Here is a 23,712-nt window from a genome sequence, read left to right on the forward strand (position 1 = left end):
GTCAGCTATCTTTGCAGGATGCCACACTATGAGTAAGGGAATCTGTCTGATGTTTTCTCCCAGTAAGACTGGGATGTGGGTTACTGGGCAAAAGACCACAGAGGTAAAGTGCCATTTTAATTGTATCGTATCAAGGGCATGTACTATCAATGTGATCTGTGACCGACGTTGGCCTTGGCCAACTGGCTGAGCCAGTGTTTGCCAGGTTTCTCAACCGTCAAGTTTCTCTCTCACCCCTCAGCCCCCGTTCCCTCCATGGTGCACTTTTTGGAGGAAAGTCACTATGTGCAGCCTCTGTCTAAAAGGTGGGGTTATGTCCCCATTTGTGAACAGTCTTATTGAGATTCACATATACAATTTATCCTTTAAAATGAATAACTAGGTGCTTTCAGTACATTCACCATGTCGGGCAACCATCACCACTGTCTAGTTCCAGAACATTTCTTCACTCCAAATGGAGAGCCTGTACCCATGAAGCAGCCACTCCCCATTTCTCTCTCCACCCAGTTCCTGTCAATTACTAGTCCACCTTCTCTCTCTATGGCTTTGCCTCTTTTGAACATTTCGTTGAAATGGAATCGTACAATATGTGGTCTTCTGTGTCTGGCTCCTTTCACATAGCATAATATTTGCAAGGTTTATCCAAGTTGCAGCAAGTATCAGAACATCATTCTTTTAATTACCAAATAAGATTCCATTGTACAGATACATTACATTTATTTATGCATTCATCAGTTGATGGGCATTTGGGCTGTTTCCACTTTTTTGGCCATTATGAAGAATGCTATTATGAACGTTCTTCTACAAGTGTTTGTATGAACGTATATTTTCAATTCTCTTAAGTATATACCTATGGATATCTTATTATTGAATTGTAAGAGTTCTTTGTATGTTTTGGAGACAAGCCCCTTAGCACATATATGACTTGCAAATATTTTCTTCCATTCTTCGGGTTCTCTTCACCTCCTTGATGGTGTCCCTTGGGAGTACAAAAGTTTTTAATTTTGATGAAGCCCAATTTGCATATTTTTTCTTTTATCATTTATGCTTTTGGTATCATACTAAGAAATCATTGTCTAACTCAAAGTCACAAAGATTTACTCTGTTTTTTTCTAGAAGTTTTACAACTTTAGTTCTTGCATTTAGATCTATGATCCATTTTGAATTAGTTTTTTGTATGTGGTGTGAGGTAGGGGTTCAACTTCAATCTTTTGCATACAAATATCCAGTTGTTCCAGTACCATATGTTGAAAAGACTATTTTTTCCTCATTGAGTTGAATTGTGTCTTGGCATCTTTGTCAAAATCAATTCACCATTAACGTCAGGGCTTATTGCTGGACTCTCAATTCTATTCCACGGATGTACATGTTCTTCCTTCTGGATGTACCATACTGCTTTGAATACTGTAGCTTTGTAGGAGGTTTTGAAATCAGGAAGAATGAGTCTTCCAACATTTTATCCTTTTTCAAAATTGTTTTGGCTATTTTAAATACCTTAAATTTCTGTATCAAGTTTAGGGTCAGCTTGTCAATTTTTGCAAAAAAAGGCAGCTGGAATTTTTGATAGCGATGGTACTGAATCTGCAGATGCATTTGGAAAGCACTGCTACCTTAACAATGCTGAGTCTTCCAGTCCATGAACATGAGATGTCTTTCCATTTATTTAGGTTTTCTTTAACATCTTTCAACAATGTCTTGTAGTTTTCAATGTACAAATCTTGCAGTTCTGTTACATTTATTCATAAATATTTTATCCTTTTAGATGCTATTGCGAACGGAATTGTTATCCTAATTGCATTTTGGAATTGTTCAAGTGTATAGAAATACAATAGACTTTTGTTTATTGAGCTTGTATCATATCCTGAAACCTTGCTGAACTTATTAGTTCTATTTTTTTCTTTTATTCCTTAGGATTGTCTATATTTAAAATCATGTCATCCATGAACAGAGATAGTTTAAATTCCTTTCCATTCTATACGACTTTTTCTTCCTTAACTGCCCTGGCTAGAATTTATAGCAGCAAAAGTAGACATCCTTGTCTTGTTCTGATCTTAGGGGGAATATACTCAGCCTTTCACTGTTGAGTATGATGCCATTTGTGGCTTTTTCATAATTTCTTTTATCATGTGGAGTAAGTTCCCTTCCATTCCTGGTCTGTTGAGTGTTTTATCATAAAAAGGTATTGGATTTTGTCATGTTTTTCTGTGTCAGCTGAGATGATCATGTGGGTTTTTCCCTTTAATTTATTATTAATGGGGTGAATTACCTTGATTTATTTTTGTATCATGAATCACCCTTGCCCTGCTGGAATAAAGCCCACTCGGTCGTGGTGTACAATCGTTTTTGTATCTTGTTGGATTAAGTTTGTTGGTATTTTGATGAGGATTTCTGCATTTATATTCACGAAGGATCTTGGTCTGTAGTTTTCTTGTGATGCCTTTGGCTGGTACTGGTATCAGGGTACCAATGAGTTACCCAGTACTCACATGAGGACTGGCCTCAGAGTGAGTTGGGAAGCATTTCTTCCTTGTGTATTTTTTATTTTTTGAAGAGCTTGTGAACAACTGTTGTTAATTCTTCCTTAAATGTTTGGTAGAACTAGCCAGTGAAGCCATCTGGGCCTGCGTTTCTTTTTGTTCTCATTTAGATTCATACAATCAGTGGCTAGCAGAGGCCTAGCTGTGTGTTAAATGCTGGGCGGCGTGGGACACAAGGAATTTTTATTTCACTAGGATCTTGATGTGCTCATCAGACAGGTCTCCTGAGCACCTGTCCTGACCCATTCCATGGAGTCACGAAGTGAGGTTCACCTCCCTGCCCTGCAGTGGGAAGTAAACTGTACCCCCAGCCCTGGGGCAGGGAAGACACACTCACCATCATCCAGAATGACCAGCAGTGGAGCCAGAAGGTCACACATGCCCTGGACATAGCCGATCTCAATGTGCTGCCAGATGTAGCTATGAAAGATGCAAGGGACTCAATGGCGGCACGCACAACCTGCCTCTCCAACCCTCTCTTCCTTTCCCTCCTCCCTAGTTTGGTCTCCCATCCTTCACCTGGACCATTTCCTCAGCATCCTGTCCGCATCCCCATCCCAGTCTTACTCTCTCCAAATACCCTATGTGCAGCCACCAGGGTCACCTCCCTAAAGTCCAGCTCTGGGAGGACTGCACGGGCTCAAAAACCTTCACAAGTTCCCTGCTTTCTGATGGGTGGATGTACAAACTCCTTTACTGACGGTACAGAGCATTTATAATCTCTGCCCAACTCATATTCACAGCTTATACATCACTTCCTGGTTCCTCTCCCCCTCCAGCCACACTGAGGCATTCACTTTGCACAAATAAACCACATTTATGTCTCGGTGCCTTTGCCCTCGCAATCCCCTCTGTCTAGAATTCTGATCTACCCCTTACGAATAACAGCTTATATTTCCGAACATTTCCTGCATACTCATCCCACTATACATGCATTGCACCATTTAATTTTCAAAATAATCACATGAAATAGGTACCATTATTAGCCCATTTCACAGATAAGGAGACTGAGGCATAGAGAGGTAAATGACACACCCAAAGTCATATACTTAATAATAAGTGGCAGAGACAATATTTGAACTCAGGAAACCTTAGCTGAAGATACGTGATCTTAACTTCTATGATAAATGGTTTCTTTCGTTTTCTTAATTTTGTCAAAACCGATGTTGAAGGTCACCAGCTCTGTGAAGCCTTTTATGATTTCTCCCTATGCCATAACCAGGCAAAAGTCAGTCTATCTTTCCTTCTCCCTCAGCACCATTTTCATTTCAATATAACATCTATCAGACTATATTATAAATACATTATATAATATACAATCGATTAGATATTACTAAATGGTTGGTAGTTGTTAATTCTGGGTGAGTGACACTGATAGGTGGAGAAGAGAGAAGTTTCTTTCTATATCTTAGGAGCTTCTAATCTCCTCGATTGAATTAGATTTTTTAACAAGCAGGGGTTACTTTTGTATTTTAAGAAATGTCAGTAGTACTTTTGTAATGAACAGTAATTAAGCCTTAGATCTTGGCTGAAAGAAAAAAAGAAAAAGAGGGCAGGTTCTAGAGCCAGAGAGACGTGACCATGAGCTCAGGCATGGCCCAGCTGGGGGACTCTGAGTAACGTGGCTCCTCCCTGAGCCTCCACATCCTCACGTATAAAAGCGGATAATACGCCCCTTTTAGGGTTATTTGAGGGCTAATTGAGCAATGATGGTAAAGAGCTCAGAACAGTGGTATACAGTAAGTGCTTAATAAATGCTTTATATTATTATTTGTCAGTGTGGGCTGAAATAAGATTCCAGGTGGGTATGGTGCCAGTTTTAGAGGCTGAAATAAATTCTAGCTGGGCCGCTTAGAGTCCCCACCTCGCCCTACCCCTCCCCGCCGCCCCCCTCCCCCACTCCCAGCCACCTGCACATGATGTTGCGCAGCTTCTCCAGGTTGGCAGGGGTGAAGTACCAGTAGTTGCGGTCGCACCTCTGCACGTCCTTCTCGATGCGATGCAGATTCACCGTGTACAGGTCTAGCAGCTCCGGCTGCGGGGCCCCACAGGGGGAAGAAATGAAAAATTACACTCAGCTCCTCACCGGAACACAGGGATCCTCTCTCCTCCTCCTAACCCTCTCCTGGACCACTCGGCTGTTTGATTTTGTTTGTTTTTAAATTTTTTAAATTTCAATAAATTTTGGGAGTACAAGTGGTTATTTGTTACAGGGATGAATCGTATAGTGGGAAGTCTGGGCTTTTAGTGTACCTGTCACGCGAATAGTTTGTTTTCTGGGAAAGTGCCTTTTACTCTGTAGGATAAAATTCTTGCTCAAAGAGTTACACCCCTCTCTGCTGAAAACTGGTGAGGAGAATGGAAGAATTCAGTTATACAGAATCCAATTCTGGTAATATACTGGACTAGATGCATTGGCCAACAGGCCTGATTTTGAAATGGCTCAATGATACGGCAAGAAAATAGGAAACATTTAGGGACCACAACCTAAGCCACAAAGGTGAGAAAACACCAAATCTGGCTTTCTCCTTGAGGGAAGCTGCCAAACTGGAAAAACTGAAGCTTAGATTTAATTGTTTTTTGTTCTTCCAATCCAAAAGTGAGGAGTCTCATAAGAGACCGTCTTGCAGGATGGTAGGACCCCAAAGAGTCACACCTTCAGTAAGGGAAGACTAGAAAAACTACTAACATCCTGGGGTCTCAAAACAATTACCTTATTACCTTGAACATACGTACACAGTTAAGTGTAAATGGCATCTCCCTTGATAATTAAGAGCCACAAGTCAGGTTTATCACTCATGCAGATTTGTAACCCAAATTTCCACTACCTGGGTGGTCTAAAAGATCAGAGAATTAAGTTCAAAGTCATCTTATACTTGTTATTCCTCTAGTACTAGGAAGAAGCAAAAGAAAACCATCTATTGAGAGGAATCTATCTTCCACCTAGGCCTTAAATAGTGCAACAGATAAAATTCCAAGAAATACAGGCTTGTGCTCAAAAATCACAAAACGCTCAGAGAAAGAAGGCGCCACGAATGACAGTCAGCATAAACAAAAGACGGCAGAATGAGACCCTTCCTTGGTTTTTAGAATTATCAGGAATATAACATAAATAAGTATATTTGCTGTATTTAAAGAAATAAGAGCAAGAGTTTATAAAAATAAGCACATTGTTTTACAGCACATTTGAAGAAAAGCCACATAAAACTTAAAAAAAAATTAAATGCTCATTAGAGACAGGTGACAGAAAATTAGACACTCTGAAGAATTAGTAAATTGAAAATATATCTGAATAAACTATCTAGAATTCATCACAGAAGGACAAAGAAATGACAAAATGAAAGAGAAGTAATATACATGGATAGTGTGAGAAGGTCTAACACACTTTTAATCAGAGCTACCGATGGAGAGAGAAAATGGGGAAGTAGGAACAGCTAGATAAGCAATAGATGAGAATTTTCCAGAACTGTCTAAAGACACCAATTTGCAGATACATACAAACCCAACACACCACTAGCCAGGAAGTATAAAAAGAAATCCACAGATAGGCACATAATGGCACACAGCACCAAAAAGAGAATATTAGAAGTAGTCAGAGAGAAAGGAGATTATTTGTAAAGAAATGAAAATTAGATCTTTAAAGATCCTTTCAAGGAATGACAATTAAGACAGCTGACTTCTCAACAGCAACAACGGAATTTGCAAGACAGTGGAACAGCATCTACTGAGAAAAAATAACTGCAATCTAGACTTGCATATTCAGTGAAAATACCTTTCAAGAATGGGGGTGAAATGAATTCAAGATAGACACCATGGAGAGATACTCTTCTAAAGAATGAATTTCATACAAAAAGATAGTTCTCCTAGTACTAGAGGCCTGTGATGTAAGAAGGAATGAAAAGTTAAAAATGTGGACTCCACTGAGGTCTGTGCTCCACCTAAACAAGAGAGTGGGCCGGCGCGGTGGCTCACGTCTATGATCCTAGCACTCTGGAAGGCCGAGGTGGGGGGATCACTCGAGGTCAGGAGTTCGAGACCAGCCTGAGCAAGAGCGAGACCCCGTCTCTACTAAAAATAGAAAGAAATTAGCTGGACAGCTGAAAATATATATAGAAAAAATTAGCCGGGCATGGTGGCGCATGCCTGTAGTCCCAGCTACTCGGGAGGCTGAGGCAGGAGGATCGCTTGAGCCCAGGAGTTTGAGGTTGCTGTGAGCTAGGCTGATGCCACGGCACTCACTGTAGCCCGTGCAACAAAGCGAGACTCTGTCTCAAAAAAAAAAAAAAAAAAAAAGAGAATAAACCAAGAAAGAGGTAAACATGAGACAGAAAATAGAAGAGAAGCAGAAGGAACCTTGACACGAGATGGGGGAAGATCGAGGATGACAACTGTGGATCAGGTACAGTGGAGGACAAGACCAGAAAGCTCTTGGGAATCCTTTAGATGTACAAAATAAAGAGAAAACCTGATGTGTTTGAATGCTTGAGAAGAGATTTAGAAAAGATTTGGGGAAGTGAATTGATGATAAAAACGTAGCAAACTAAAAAAAAAAAAAAAAAAAAAACAGGCCGAGTTTGGTGGCTCATGCTCGTAATTCCAGCACTCTGGGAGGCTGAGGTGGGAGGATCGCTTGAGGTCAGGAGTTTGAAACCAGCCTGAGCAACATAGCAAGACCCCATCTCTATTAAAAATAGAAAAAAAATTATCTGGATGTGTTGGCATATGCCTGTAGTGCCAGCTACTCAGGAGGTTGGGGCAGGAGGATCGCTTCAGCCCAGGAGTGGGTGGTTGCAGTGAGCTATGATGACACCACTGGACTCTGGCTAGGGCAACAGAGCGAGACCCTTTCTCCTCCACCCCCCAAAAATGTGAGAGAATAAAAACACATCTAGGAAAAACAATAGTTTTGCAGGAAAGAAAAAATAAACACAGCTTATTACGTGGCTTATAAATTATATTGTTATAGCAATGTACACCCTGATATTTACATTATATGTATAAAATGTTATAATATGTAACACTTATCGATAATTATTATATAATTATATTGGAGGAATGGGGATGGGAAGGTGTCACTTGCGTGTCGGGGTGGGGGTGGAAACAGAGCAAGGTCCTCCCCTTCCTTAGCAGGGAGCGAACAGCTAATGTCTAAAACTGGAAACAACCAAGATTAAGAAGCACCAATACAAGGGTGTTAGAGACATGGGGGCAAACACCAAATAATTTGGGCAGGGTAAATAAATATGATCACCTCTGGGGAGGGCTACCTGGGAGAGGTGGGGGCAGACACTTTCTGGGTTCTTGTATCTGGGCTTGTCTAAGTGTTTGACTTTTTAAACTGTGCAAGCTTACATATCTTTGATAGAAATACATCACTAATCATCAGGGAAATGCAAATTAAAACCACAATGAGATCTCACCTTACCCCAGTCAGAATGGCCTTTGTTAAAAAGTCCAAAAACAGCAGACGCTGGCGTGGACTCAGACAGAAAGGAACACTTATACACTGTTGGTGGGACTGCAAATTAGTACCTCCATAGAAAACAGTCTGGAGATTCCTCAGAGAACTAAAAGTAGAGCTGCCGTTTGATCCAGCAATCCTACTACTGGGTATTTACATAAAGGAAAAGAAGTCATTTTATCAAAAAGACACCTGCACTCGAATGTTTACACAATTCACAATTGCAAAGATGTGGAATCAACTGAATGTCAATCAATTCATCAGTGGATTAACAAAATGTGGTTTATGTATACCATGGAATACTACTTAGCCATGAAGAAGGATGGATTAATGCCTTTTGCAACAATTTGGAGGGAACTGGAGACCATTATCCTAAGCGAAGTATTTAAAGAATGGAAAAACAAACACCACATGCTCTCACTATGAAATTAGAACTAACTGAGGAGCACAGATGTGCACAGAGGGAAGTAAAACTCAAGAGAAATCAACCATGGGGGAGGAGAGAGGAAAAGATGGCTGAAAACCTACCTAATGGGTATAAAGCACCATCTCGGTGATCAACACACTTGTAACCCTGACTCAAGCATTATAAAAGGAACCCATATAACCAAAAACCTATGTACCCCCGTAATACTTTAAAATTAAAAAAAAAAAGAAATAATAAGTTCTTTAAAGGAAAATAGATATATAGTGCCCGGCTCAGACAAACCACCCTTTCAGTTGATGTCCTTTGGCTTGGACTTTCTGGCAAGAAAGCAAACTTGAATGTCTAAAAGATACAGGATCTGAGTCTAAGTCACAATGCTCATTGTCAAGGTTGCTAGTGATCGAGTGCTTACAACGTGCCAGGCACATGGGCCTTTAACTTGTGAATTCTGGACTTGACTTTAGCATAAAGGCTGAGAAGCGATAACTTGATAGTTCTGAAAATAACTCAGGAAGGAATAGGCAAATTGAGGCTCAGCAGGATAAAGTGACTCACCAAAGCTGGGATTGGAACCCAGGACTGTTTACTGCAAAGCCTGTGTTCTGTAAATACTCTATTACCTTCTCTCCCCAGTGGGTTTCTACAGTGAATCCTCCGTGATGGGGAAAATGCAAAAAACCAGAGGGCTCACTCCTGGGTTTTTCGGGATAACAGGTTTGTTGTGTGCCTCTCCCTCCCGCAGCTGGAGGTAAGAAAACTGAGTGGAGAGTCCGGGTGACTTACAGAGTAGGTGACACCGCTGGAAGACACAGGGGACACCTCGCTGTTGGCGGAAGTGGTCACGGCCAGAGAAGCCAGGGCGGGGAAGAGACTTTCCATCTCAGGCTCCTCCGAGAGGTTGTCCTCACTGTCCACTTGGCTGCGTTTCTCCGCCTCGCTGCCCCGCCAGCCCTCCACCGCGGCATCGTCCTTTTCCGGCAGGGCCGCGTCCATGCTGCCCGTAATGGACATGAACTCGTCCATGCTCTCGTTGGCGAGGAGGTCACTCTCCAGGCTGTCCTGCACGGCCAGCTCCTCACGGGGGGCCTCGTCCTGGGAAGTGGTGGCCTCGCTGCTCTGCCTGTCATCCATGCTGCTGTCCCTGGGTCGCAGCACCGGGGGGACATTCCGCTGGGCATCCAGGACGCTGTCTTCCGTGCTCAGACTGGGCTCCGAGTGCTCCGAGAGGCCCGAGGAGAAGTTATGGGAGGAGGGATGACCGGAGTCCGGGGAGCAAGTGCCGTTCACCAGGTTCCCATTCGGGATCTTGGGCTGTTTCTCTTCCAACCTGCCTTCAGCCTCCACCTGCTCCACTTCATCCACAGACTCGAACACCTGAGGACAAGGCGCACAAAGACAGATGGGACTGGGGTGTCCACACTGCAGCACTGCTCACGGCAGCAACCTGCATATCCAACAACAGGGGATCGGTTTAAATATGGAACATGCACGCAGAGGGATACCACGGGTCAGTGAAAAGACTGAGGCAGACCACGGTGTGATGTGTATTCCCACCTGTGATAAATAAACAAGTGATCTACGTGCTCTGGGTTATTCTGCATAGAATAATCCAGAAAGAAACAAGACAGTATCACAGCTGACTCTGAGGAGGGGGTCCTAGGGCATTGAAATGGGGGGAGAGAATAACTTTTCATCATACAGACTTCTACCAGGTGCACATAATTTTTTTTTAAGGCAAAATTAGTTAATATAAGGAACAGGCTTTGAAAAAGCACTTATATCCACATGGTTGACTATTATGGATCAATTTTTAAATGTAGTTAGAGGTACATGAAACACTATGAAGAAATCTCCAGAACACATTTTAAAGATTTATTTGCAGTTCTTTGTGTCCTCAGGTCACATCCCATCAAGGGTAGACAGCAAAAGACCATGTTCCAAAGTCACTTGAGATTTTCTTCTCTACGTGGTGATGTCACCAACTTGATTTGTGGTTAGTTTCATGTGTCTCTGCGTTTTTAAAAACTTCTTTATGATTTAATTGATTTAAATTATGTAAACAATTTGCCTAACTGCAGAGTTAAAACTAGAGTTTTTAAATTCAAAGTCAAAATTAGAAGCGGGGAGAGAAAAGCATATTCAGGGAATTGTGGCTTCTTTCCCTGTCCCCTCTCCCCTTGGTGATTATTTTGATTCATTTCCGGCTTATGTTTTGCTGGTTTCACAAATGGATGCAAAAATATACCTATATTAATATTTCCTCTTTTTACACAAAGGGTAACATACTATGCTTTTTTTGCACTTTGCTTTGCTCTTTCTGAAGGAGATTGAGTTATCTCTTTTCATTGAATGAAACGGAAAGTTCTTGAACGACACATAGGATGGCATGGATGTAGAAATTAAAAAAAAACTACCAAACGTTGCTACATATTATCTACATGTTTCTGTGTATGTAAAGGCACACAGACGGTCCCGAAAGGACACACAGAAAGTCCATGATAATGGTGTTATTTCAAGGGCGGGCAGGCTGGCAGGGAGTAAGGATGATCAAAGTAGACTTTGACTTCCTTTGTAATGTTTTAGTTTTTTACAGAGAGAATAGAATCATATGTTACTAAAAAAAATATCAATTTTTAATGCTAGTATAAAAAACTAAAACCAATAACCCAAAAAGTGACCCGCAGATGATGGACATTCAATCCCCGTCATCCGAGGTGGGCGGGGCGCAGGTGGGCGGGGCGCGGGCGGGCAGGGGCGGGGCCGGCGGAGGGGGCGGGGCCTCCGGGAGGCGTCACCTGTGTGCTGCTGCTGGAGTCGCTGTGCAGGCGGATGTTCTGGTGGCCGGAGCTGCAGCTCTGGGAGGACTGCGAGAAGGAACAGGGGGGAGAGACGGTGAGGCTGCATCCCGGCCCACGGCAGGAGGGACCGCTGGGCTGTGAGCCACTCTCCTGTCTATTCCTGACTTGCACAAGTGTCCTCTCGGGGCCTCAGCTTCTCAGCTATAATATGAAACGGGGGACCCTCTTCCTGCTTCCGGGAGCCCCCTCAGAGACCACCCTGGTCTCTGGGCCTCCACCTCCCACCTCCACAACTGGAACACCCACCTTTAACTGCTCCGTACTCGAGACTTCTGCCTAATATTTTAGTTCAACTCAGAGTAACTGGTTGTATCTATGGCTCATTTTTTTTTTCCCCACTCCCCGTATACGTGCCTTTTGCCCTGTAACTTTGCAGTCCTTGCCTATTCTGATGCCATGCCTGGCCCTGTGCCTTGCTTCGGTCAAACCCCGCAGAGGCTTAAAACACGCTTGTGCATTTCTGCCTTCTCTCTTCAGCATCTGTTCTCACCGCGACAGCGTGCCCAGGTGAGCTTGCTGGGCGATGAGGCCCCTGGAGCACAGCCTTGCCATCCCAGACAGGCGACAGAGCCCAGACGAGATCAGTGAACCTTTCAGTTGACCAGCCACGGACAGCGGGTGTGAGTGAGCCCCGCCCCCAACCCAGCCCAGCTCAGAGCAGAACTGCCCAGCGGACCCATGGACTTGTGAGCAAAAATAAGTGTTGGCTGTTGGAAGTCACTGACTTTCGGTGTTTGTTTGTTATGCAGGGTTATCATGGATACTGGTGACTAATAGAGATTACAGGTGAAGAGAATTAACTTTTTTCTGAGCTCCTGCTTGGGGCTGTTAAACTGGAGGTTCTGGGAGGGCAGAGATGTTGCCCTTGGTCACTGGAATATTCTTGGCATACCAGGACATTTCTGACAGTACTTGGCACACAGCAGGTACTCCATAAGCATTTGTTAAATCAATTAAAGTCAGGCATTGTGCTAGGGGCTTTATATACACTGTCTCATTTGAGCTGTATGCAAACCTCCTTGTATACCTGATTATTCCCACCTTACAGATGCAGAAACTGAGGCCCAGAAGAAAAGGTGCTTGCAGGAGACCCCAGAGCTAGGAAATTGTGGAGTTTGAACCCAGGTCTGATTCCAGAGTCACCCTCCATCCTCAAAAGCAAAGCCAAGGGTGAGACTGTCCCAAGGCCCCAGACTCTTAGCCTTCCCCACTCTTGGAACAGCCTGATGAAGCAGGTCCTGGCCTTCACCACCCCTCCTGCTCCCCGAGGCCACCGCCATCACCTCGTTGCTGATGGTGGAGTCCCTGTGCATCATCCGGTGCAGGTGGCTGTCCAGGCTGGCCCCTGAGGAGCACTTGGCCAGGGCTGCAGCGTGGGACTCCCGCTCCCTCTGTCGCACGATCGCCTCGCAGCCCAGCCACTCGGCCATGGTCTGTGCGTAGCAGGCGTGAATCTGCTCGTCCACCTGCCAGGGCAGAGGTAAGGTCACCTGAGGTGCTGGGGCCCTGGGGAGAGCCAGCCTGACCTGGAAGAGAGTGGCTCTGACCATCCGACATTCGTGCAGTTAGCACCCAACAGATACACACTGAGCACCTACTGTATCACACCCAGCACTGGCTGCGCCCTGAAGACACACAAAAAGGAGCAGAATGCTTCTGTCCTTCATTTTTTCCTTCCTTCATTCTTTCTTTTCTCCCTCCCTCTCTTCTTTTATCCATTCATTCATCCATCCATTCAACTATTTCTTGAGCCCCTACTATGTGCCACATAGTATATTATATAGGCCCTGGGCATACCAAAGTGAAAAGACTATTTCTTTCCCTTTTTACTACTTTCCTTCCCTTCTCCTCATTGCGACATTCATTCACTCATTCACCCCCGCTGATCGCCATGGCCCCGACCACACCAGCACGGACCTCACCTAACGCACCTCTGTGTCTCCAGCTCTGAGCACAGGGCCCACCACACGAGAATCCTCAGTTACTATTAATATTGGCCCAGGAACACACCAGGCGTGGGGTGGAGCGTGGCTGGGCCTCACACTGGCACTGAGATCACTTTAGACAGTTCACCGGCCTGGGTCCTCGTGATGCGGAAATATGGAAACTTTCCATTCTCAAGTCTTCTTGAACTGTTCCGATTACACCAGGGAGGAGGGGCCAGTCCGGTGCTACTGTGTCTTCAACACCTCCACAACACTTTATAGTCCGCCTTTTTTTTTTGTTTTTTGGAGACTCTGTCACTTGGGCTAGAGTGCTGTGGTATTAGCCTAGCTCACAGCAATCTCAAACTCCTGGGCTCAGGTGATCCTCCTGCCTCAGCCTCCCGAGTAGCTGGGACCACAGGTGCATACCACGACACCTGGCTAATTGCTTGTTTCTATTTTTAGTTGCCCGGCTAATTTTTTTCTATTTTCAGTAGAGACGGGGTCTCACTCTTGTTCAGGCTGGTCTCAAACTCCTGACCTCCAATGATCCTCCTACCTCAGCCTCCCAGAGTGCTAGGATTACAGGCGTGAGCCACTGCACCCGGCCCTATAATCTCCCTTTTTAATGAAGAGAAAGTGGACCTTGGACAGAACTGAATTACATCATTTAGTCTTACTCTATTTATTTTTATAGTTTCATTCTATGTCAAGTCACATTGGCTTCCCATTTATGGAAGAGACATAAAATATGTTTTAAAATAAGTTATATAAATTTTAAGTGAGTCAACTTAAAGACAAATGTTTTTTTTTTGTTTTTTTTTTGTTTTTTTTGAGACAGAGTCTCACTTTGTTGCCCGGGCTAGAGTGAGTGCCGTGGCGTCAGTCTAGCTCACAGCAACCTCAAACTCCTGGGCTTAAGCGATCCTACTGCCTCAGCCTCCCGAGTAGCTGGGACTACAGGCATGCGCCACCATGCCCGGCTAATTTTTTGTATATATATATTTTAGTTGTCCATATAATTTCTTTCTATTTTTAGTAGAGACGGGGTCTCGCTCTTGCTCAGGCTGGTCTCGAACTCCTGACCTCGAGCGATCCACCCGCCTCGGCCTCCCAGAGTGCTAGGATTACAGGCGTGAGCCACCACGCCCGGCCAAAGACAAATGTTGAGTAAGTAATAGTGCAGGTGGTACATGAATATGGAGTGTAAAATGCCACCAAATTTTGAAAACTTAATATGAATAAAAGAATGTCAACTATCTCATTAATATTTTATTGGTTACATGTTGAAATGGAAATAGATTGGATATATTGGGTTAAAAAATTATATTATTAAAATGAATTTCACCTGCATGAAATGTAGAAACACATATGCACACAACACAAGTGGATGCAAAATCTGGCAAAATCTTAGTAAGGTCTATAATCCAGCTAGTTGTATCATGTCAATGTTAATTCTCTGGTTTTGACAGTGCACTCTAGTCATACAGAATGTTACCATTGGGGAGAGCTGGGCGATGGGTACATAGGACCTCTATATTATTTTTGCAGCTTCTTGTGAACTTATGATTATAGATACTCTTTAACCTACAATGGGGTTATGTCCAGATAAAACTATTGCAGATCAAAAACACCATAAGTCAAAAATGCAATTCATACCCCAATAAACTCATCATAAAGTCAAAAATTCATAAGTTGAACCACTGTAAGTGGGAGACCATCTATATTTCAAAATAAAAACTTTTAAAATATTAATTGCATCTGTTTCTTTTTACTTTCTAAAATATAACTACTAAAACATTTAAAATTATAAATGTTCTACGATGATCAAGATAGCATGGTATTGGCAGAAGGACAGACACATAGAACAAGGGAACAGAATAAAGAACCCAAGAAGAGACACACAAATATGCCCAATTGATTTTTGACAAAGGTGCGAAAGCAATTTAGTGGAGGAAAAACATCAACAAATGGTGCTGGAGCGATTGGACACCCATAAGCAGAAATTGAACTCAAAATATTCTACATTGAATGTAAAATACAAAACTTTTAGGGAAAAACATAAGAGAAGATCTTCAGGCTCTAAAGCTAGGCAAAAAGTTTTTAGACTTGACACCAAAAGCACAATCCATAAAAGAAAAAATTGCTAAACTGAACATCATCAGAAATTTTAAAAATTGCTTTCCAAAAGATCCTAAAAAGATGACAAGCTACAGACTGGGAGAAAATATTTGCAAACCACATGTTTGACAAAAGACTATTACCTAAAGTGTATGAAGAACTCTCAAACTCAACAGTAAAAAACCAAGCAATCCAATTAGAAAATGGATAAAAGCCATGAGCAGACATTTCATCAGAGAAGACAGACAATGACAAATAAATGCACGCAAAGATGGTCAACCTCCCTAGCCATTTGAGAAATGCAAATGAAAACCAGAATGAAATATTGTTTACATACTGTCAGAGTGGCTAACATACAAACAAATGATGACATCAAACTCTCGTGAATATGCAAGGGAAGATCACTCATATGTCGCTGGTGGTAACATACAATGATACAGCCACTGCAACCGTTTGGCAGGTTCTCATGAAACCAAACATGCAACTCTCATATTGCAACTACCCAGCAACTGCATTCTTGCACATGTTTCCCAGAGAAATGACGACTTATGCTCACCCAAAAACCTGTACATGAATGTTCTTTGCAGCTTTATTTGTAATAGCCAAAAAAACTAGAAGCAATCCAGTTATATCCATCAACAGATGTACAGTTAAAGTGTAGTACATCCATATCACGGAATACTACTCGGCCATGAAAAGGAATCAAATCCTGACACAGGCAACAACTTGGATGAATCTCTGGAGATTTATGCTGAGTGAAGAAAAGTCAATCTCAGTAAGTTATATACTGTATGATTCTAGTTATACAACATTCTTGAAATGACAAAATTATAGAAACGGAGAACATATTATTAATGTTTTCCAGGAGTCAGGGACAGGGGTTGGGGTGGACGGAGGTGGGTGTGGCTACAAAAGGACAACATATGGAGTCCTCCTAGGATTAGAAATGTTCTATATGTTGACTCTGGTTGTGGACACAAATCTCCACATGTGAGAAGATTGTAAAGAATGACACACACACACACACACACACACACACGACTACAGGTAAAACTGGGGAAATCTGAATAAGGCTAGTGTATTATACCAAAGTCAATACCCTGGTTGGGATATTGTTCTACAATCCAGTTTTGCAGGATGTTACCATTGGAAGAAATTGGGTAAAGGATGCATGACAGTTTTATGCACTATTTCTTACAATTGCATGTGATTCTATAGTTATTTCAAAATAAAAAGTTTATTTAAAAAATTACACGTGGGCCGGGCATGGCCGCTCATGCCTAGTACTTTGGGAGACTGAGGGGAAAGGATTACTTGAGCCCAGCTGTTTGAGGTTGCAGTGAGCTATGATGATGCCACTGCATGCTAGCCCAGGTGACAAAGAGTGAGACCCTGTCTCAAAAAAAAAAGAAAAAAAAATTACCTATATAGCCTGGATTGTATTCCTATTGGACAGCACTCCCCTGGAGGTTCCTGTCCCCCCCATATCTCCCGGACCCCTCTTGGTCCAACATGCAAACAGAGTTCCCCCAGCCTCAGAGTATTCGGCTCCTTTTGTTGCCAAAGATCCTGCTGCCCACAACAGGTAACCAACCTCCTTCCTTTCTGTTTCCGTCATCCCGAACTGGTAGTGGCCCAGGAGGAAAGGCCACACGGCCTTGCGGATCTCGGGCTGGATGCCCCCGTAGTAGATGAGACGCAGCAGCTCCTGCTCCTCGTAACTCTGCGGTGGGCAGGCAGGAAGCACAGAGTTTGGTCAACAGAAAATCAGGGAGTAGACTCTGTGGCCTGGCAGTGCAGCTCCCTGGACCTAGCCCTCGGCTATCCTGGCGTGAATATGCAAAGCCACGTGTACCTAAACATTCATCATGGCGCCATACGATAAAGCCAAACCCCAGCAACTCCCCAGCTGCCCACCACGGTGGGCTACTGGGTACACCACACAGAGATTTAAAAGGGTGGGAGGCATATCTATAAGGACCTACATAAAAAGATGTTCAGTGTGTATTGTTAAGTGAAAAACAACAACAACAAAAAAAAAAAAACAAGATGCAGAACATGTCTAGTCTGAACCCATTTTTGTCAAAAGAATAAGAAAGAAAGGCCAGTATATAATGAATTAGCATTTCTACTTTTCAATTTCCCATACTGTGCTTATGTAGAAATAGTATCTTGGAGTTATTAATTTTGATTCAGCTCTAAGAAAACATCTCTAAAGCAAATCAATCCAAAATGAACATTTCCAGCTGCTACCTCATATGCTAATAACTTTTGTGCGCAGTAGGATGACTTTAATAGCTGTCTGCTGTATCACGGAGTTGATTTTGTCTGCTTTCGTTTTTTAAATTCATTTTTCAGGCAAAGGCTTTGCAGTTAGTTAGTCCAGCTGAGGGACCAGCAGGTCCTAACCACACCTGCGCGTGTGGAAGTCCTGATGGTGCTGGAAGGCTGCTCTGAAGGGCTTACTTACATTCCAGTACGAAAAGCCTATTCCATCTTAACACTAGTCTTAGGTGCACCCTGGAGCCCACTGCTGACTCCATTTCCCACCCTCCTTTGCGGTTAAGTACGGCCATGTGATGGGTTCTGGCCAATAGGGTGTGACAGGAAGTGATGTCAGCCATTTCCAGGCCAGGGCCAGGAAGCACAGGTGTGCTCCTCTGTACTCTCTCTCTCCCCTTCTGCGGGCTGGAACAGAGGAACATGAGGCCCTGGAGGATGGTGGGGCCACAAGACTGAAAGACCCTGAACCTCTGGGGGAAAGGGGAGATGCCCACTCACCAGGATCACCCACCCAGAACTACTGAGTGGGTGACAAATAAACCCCTATGGTGTCAGGCAACTAAAATAATGGGGACTCTTTGTTACTGGGGCTCAGTCTACACTAACACAGCAATGCAAAGTGAAAACACGGCCCAACAGGCTGTGAAAGGTGTGAGATGAAAAATATTCGTTTTTGACTAATTTATTGTTTCCACCAATTTGTCCTCAGACTGGGGCCCCCCAAGTGGGGAAGATCATCAGAAACACTTGTGGAATTTCCAAAAAATATAGATTCTTGGGCTCTACTCCCAGAGATGCTAAATTAGTAAACCTGGAGCCGCCCCCAGAAATCTATAAATCTTTTAAATTCTGCAGGAAACACGCATGCTCAGAGGCTGCTGCGGATTAGGAACACCGTGACCTTTCGAGAAAGTAAGCTGGTGTGTCTATTTAAATTTTAAATGCACATCCATCAATTCCACTTCTAGGAATCCACTCTTGGAATAAAAGCGTTAGTACAGAAAGGTATGTGCTAATGAAGATGTCGACAGCAACACCGTTTGAAATAATTTAGGGAAGATGCAAATTAATTATGGGCCCTCCATCTGTGAGGTGCCAAGGTTCAATATTTCACCTAGGATTTGAAAGATGTCCTTGACATAAATGTAAGTTGGTCACTTAAAATACAAATATAATATACCTCACTTTAAAAATAAGGGATAAGATAGACATAGATATTATAGAGATATAGCTTTATATCTATATATTATATATAGATATCATATTTCTATATGCATTATCTATATATAAATCTATATAGGTATAGATAAAAGATAAATAGACATAAAGATGTACATCTATAAATATAAATGTATACAGATATATAATAATAGAGATATAGAGATATAGATATATATAGAATATTATATATAGATTTGTATCTACAATATAGATGTATAAAAATAGATATCTATGTATATAGAGAGAGCTATATACAGATGTTCATGTGCATAAGCACAGGAAATATGTGGAAGAATCTATACCAAACTGAGGCTATTCATTCATTTAGAGGATCGAAGGAGAAAGATAATATTTAAAATTTTTAAATTCTATACACTTGCAGTCTTCACTCTGTGAATTGTTACAGTAGTTTACTCCTATAATTAAAAAAAAAACAAACAAGTATTTGTAGCAAAAAGAAAAACAATCCTTTGGTTTGTCCAGGTTTGGAATCCAGTTTGTCTTTGCCACCGAATCCCGTGGCATCCCAAGAGTAATGTACAGAATAGCACCTTCCCTTACGGTGTGGACACCAGCCTGGCCCAGGTGCTCACCAGCTCAGCCCTCCTGAGTACCTGGGTGGGAAGGTACCTGGGCCACTAGATTCACCCCAGTGTGCAGGAAACAGATTACCACCTCCTAAATCCTGTTCTAAATCCTTTCCAAAGTGGATTCTACCTTCCACTAGCATGGGAGGTACTTTGCTAGTAAAGGTTTCTGTGGCCAAATACATTCGAGGCAATGTTTTATATCCTCTCTCACATGCCCCCATTTCTTAAGAGTGACAAGGATATTAGCATAGCCAACGCTCTGAGAAGTCCTGCAGAATACAGAGAACTGTTTAACTTAGTTTCCCAACCTATTTGACTCTGAAACATTATGTAAACACAAACTTTTCCTTCCAGGAACATTTGTATTCTACTAAGAAAATTCTAGAAAGCATTCCAGGTGAACTATCTCATGGTAGAACCTCAGGCCCCAAGGTAGAGATGGCAGGTGTGCAAAATTAGCTCCCATAAACCAGTACCAGCCATCTCCAGCACACAATGGACTCCAAAAACACTCAGGGTTTCTTTTTTCTCTCCTTCCTAAAATGCCTGATTCTTTCTCCTTCTAGGCGAGCATATGTTTTCCATCCCTCTCAACCTCCACCCTAGAGGGCAGACGTGACCCGTGGGTCTTAGAACTCTTGAAGAGGAGAAGGGAACTTAAATTTGTCCATGCGGAATCCAAGCATGGCAGCTTGAGTCCCCACAACCAGGTCGGCTTATTTCTTAGGTAACAAGATGCCCCTCCCTGCAGCCTCTGCGCCACCGCAGGCCACACCCAGTCGAGCCTTACCGTGCTGTCCTGAAGGTACTGCTCCCAGATCCTGGCTGTCAACCCCTGTCCAGCATCACAGGGCAAGTCTGGAGACACGATCATGTGATTGACCAGGGCTGACAGGTGGGTCCTCACGGTGGACAGGTGTCTGCAGTAGGCAAGCCCTGGCAGGGGAGGAAAAGAAAATGTCATCATCTGCCATCTGATACCCCCTCACCTTGTCTCGTGAAGTCTCCAAGTGCCGCCCTATTCCCCATCTTACTGAACTCCCACGATTCAGTGAATTCTTGTCATCGCCCTCCCCTTCTTTTCTAGACAAGGAGGCGTGAGGCCGGTGGGGGGGTGGTGATGTCATTTGCTACTTGACTGCGCAATGGCTCTGTGACCCTAGGGAAGTCTTATCTCCTTTCTTAGCCTCTGTCGGGGTGACGCCACCCTCCTCTGCTGGAAGCCAAAGCCTTGAGCTAATAGGCTGGAGTCAGAGAAGGGGCAGGACGGAAGGGACCAGTGACCCCACGGGCTCGTTGTGCCTCTGTCTCCCTCCAGGCCATACGGAGAGAACGAGAATGCAAGACATGGATGCCTCCCACCCACACTGCAGCTGGACGGGTATATATCTCAGAGAAAGGGAATCAGTACATCAGAGACATCTGCACTCCCACGTGCGTCACAGCACTGTTGGCAATAGCCAACAAACAGAATCGCCCCAAGTGTCCACCACCAGATGAATGGATAAAGAAAATGCGGTGCGTACACACAGTGGAATACTATTCAGCCATTAAAAAAGAGTGGAATCTGCAGCAACATGCATGAAACGGGAGGTCATTACGTTACGTGCAATAAGCCGGGGACAAAAACACAAATATCGCCTGTTCTCACTCCTAGGTGGGAGCTAAGAAAGTGGACCCCACGGAGGTAGAAAGTACGGTGGTGGTTTCCGGAGGCTGGGAAGGGAAGTGGGGGGCGGGGAAGAGAAGCTGGTTCATGGGTACAAACATACAGTCAGATAGAAGGCGTGAGTTCTCATATTTGATAGTATACTAGGGAAATTATAATTAATAATAATTTATTGTATATTTCAAAATAGTTAGAAGAGAAGAATTGTAACATCCCAATACAAAGAAAAGATACATGTTTGAGTTAAGGAGTATCACAATTACCCAGACTTGATGAATACACATTGTATACACATATCAAAATTATCATGTGTACTGCCAAAATGTGTACAACTATGATCTATAAAAAAATACCAAAAAAAAAAAAAAAAAGAAAGAAAGAAAAGAAAGAAACCCAAATTCCAAATTGCAGCTGGATAGAAAAGGCCCCAGCAAGAAAGTAACCACTGGGGAGATGCCCAGGGCACCTAGTTTGCTTTCAGAGATGGCCCCGCCCCCTTAAAGGAATAGCTCACACTGTGACACCCCTTATCTGTTCCACCCTGAGCACCTGGAGGGAACTGGGCAAAGTTCCTGGCACACAGGAAGCACTCAGCAAATGCCAGCCAGTGCTATCTGCTCGGATCGTGCCCCTTCCTTCTGCTTCTTTTTGACCATTTCTTCCCCAATTCCCAGAGAGAATTCTGGACCTTCCGGAACCTGAGGACTCACCCCTAAAAAAGTCCTGAAAACAATGGGTATAATCATAATGACCATGATGATGATATGATAGCTAACACATACATAGCATGATGTGCCAGGGAGCTGTCCCCAGAGTTGTCATAACTTAACCCATTTAATTCTCACCACAACCCTATGAAGCAGGAACCAGTATCATCTCCAGTTTACAGATGGGATAGACTGGGGCACAGACTGGTTATGTCACTTGCACAAGTCGCATTGCTGGGAAGTGTGGAGTTGGGATTTGAAACCAGGACACCTGGTCCCGGAACCTGGGCTCTCGGCCACTGCCAGGGATGAGCCACATTGTCCAATGACATCACTGCAGACTCATCTCAACCCTTACCCCTTCCTCCAGGAAGATCTTCAATTTTGGGTCCAATAAATATTGCCCGGTGACTGCTCCATGCCAGGCTGCGTGTTAGGCGCTGGAATGGGTGGCCAAAGAGCAGGCAAAACCTTGTCCTAGTGGTGCCAGCACTTTACCTGCCTTTCCTGGCACTTGGGGATGAGGCCTGCACTGCTATTTCACAGGCCCATGGGGGTTGTATTAAGACTTTTCTAGAATTCCTGAAAATACACACGTTTGATCTCCCCCATCTAGGCTGTGAGGCTGGGGAAATAAAACCTGCTAAGACTCGATAGAGCAGAGAGGAAAAAACAAAGCCTTAATTTAGAGTCAGGCAGGCCGGGGTTTGAATCCCAGCTCTGCCGCTTCATAGCTGTGTGACCTTGGGTGAATCACTTTGCCTCTCTGTGCCTTTGTTTCCTCATCTTTTAAATGGGAATAATATATTAAGAATACCCGTATTATGAATCTAATTCTTAAGTTTTGGGGAAGGGATCAGACTACCTACTCTTCTGCCTTTGCCTACAGGAGAAGGGAACTGACATTTATTGAGCACCTATGACATGCACTACTAGGTGCTAGGGGCTTTGTACACACTTGTCATTCAATCCTGAAAACAAACCCTCCAGCGTGGGCCCTGGGGATGCAATGGTGATTAAACCAAACCTCTGCCCCCACGGGGCCCCCACTGTTCACTGCCCTTTCTTAGGACCCAGGGATAAAATTGATCTCCAATCTGTAGATGAGGAAATTGAGGCACAGAGAAGTTAAAGCAACTTCACTGAAATCAGACATCTACAAAATAAAGGAGCAGAGGTTCAAACTCCAGAGCTGATATCCCCTGATATTACTGCTGGCTTACAATAGGCACTCAATAACCGCTCCTCAGAGACCACACTGACAACGAGGACCTATACGTACATCCATAGAAGGCTCTGGAAAGGATCTGGTACTTCATATTGTCACAGAGAAGTTTCAGGGGAGCCCTGCAGGTGGAGAAAGAGGAAGATGCTTAGAGTAGATCCAAACACAGCCCAGGTTTTCTGGAGAAGAGCAGAACTCAGAGGGCAGATTAAAACCAGACCGTCAGGCGGACCAGAGGGAGAGCTGCTGTTATTTCTACCCACACAGCAACATTGCCCCTTCTTCTATCAGTGCCCCAATTTTCCTTTCAGGAATCAACCCGTCCATAACTCTGTCCCCGTGGTCAGATGGAGCTGACTCTACTCAGCACAGGACCCAGGCTGGCATCACAGTGATTGGGCCAGAGATGGTCATGTGATCCAACCTGGGGCAATGAGAATCAGCCCTGGGGCTTTTCATGGAGCTACTAGGAAACAGACACCCTTATATTCTGCTTGAGTCTCTAAGCCAGTGGGACACAGGGCAGTGGCTCCTGGGAGCCAGCTTTGCTGCTGCGTAGGAAGGGCCTACCTAGGAATGGAACCATCACAGAGGCAAGCAAAGCCAAGAGCTAAAGAAACAGAGAGAGATTCCTGTTTTCAGCAGCTGGATCCAGCCATGCCTGAAGCCACTGTGCCTCTGAACTTCT

General features: G+C 43.7%; 1 protein-coding gene across 4 annotated transcripts in view; it reads right to left on the minus strand.

Moving 5' to 3' along the window:
* SGSM1 (small G protein signaling modulator 1) overlaps nt 1-23,712 on the minus strand; it is a 59,769-nt gene that overhangs the window by 8,258 nt on the left and 27,799 nt on the right. For 2 of the 4 annotated variants that reach the window (XM_069497104.1, XM_069497103.1), the window contains 8 exons: nt 23,082-23,146; nt 20,214-20,359; nt 16,924-17,052; nt 12,567-12,749; nt 11,221-11,289; nt 9,209-9,799; nt 4,448-4,572; nt 2,875-2,957 (listed from right to left, as the gene is read on the minus strand). In XM_069497104.1, the coding sequence (XP_069353205.1) occupies nt 2,875-2,957; nt 4,448-4,572; nt 9,209-9,799; nt 11,221-11,289; nt 12,567-12,749; nt 16,924-17,052; nt 20,214-20,359; nt 23,082-23,146 (1,391 nt within the window). The remainder of the gene's footprint in view (nt 1-2,874; nt 2,958-4,447; nt 4,573-9,208; nt 9,800-11,220; nt 11,290-12,566; nt 12,750-16,923; nt 17,053-20,213; nt 20,360-23,081; nt 23,147-23,712) is intronic. The other 2 variants (XM_069497107.1, XM_069497106.1) reach the window with 1 other exon arrangement.

The sequence above is a fragment of the Eulemur rufifrons genome, chromosome 21, assembly GCF_041146395.1.
Source record: "Eulemur rufifrons isolate Redbay chromosome 21, OSU_ERuf_1, whole genome shotgun sequence".
Lineage (NCBI taxonomy): Eukaryota > Metazoa > Chordata > Mammalia > Primates > Lemuridae > Eulemur > Eulemur rufifrons.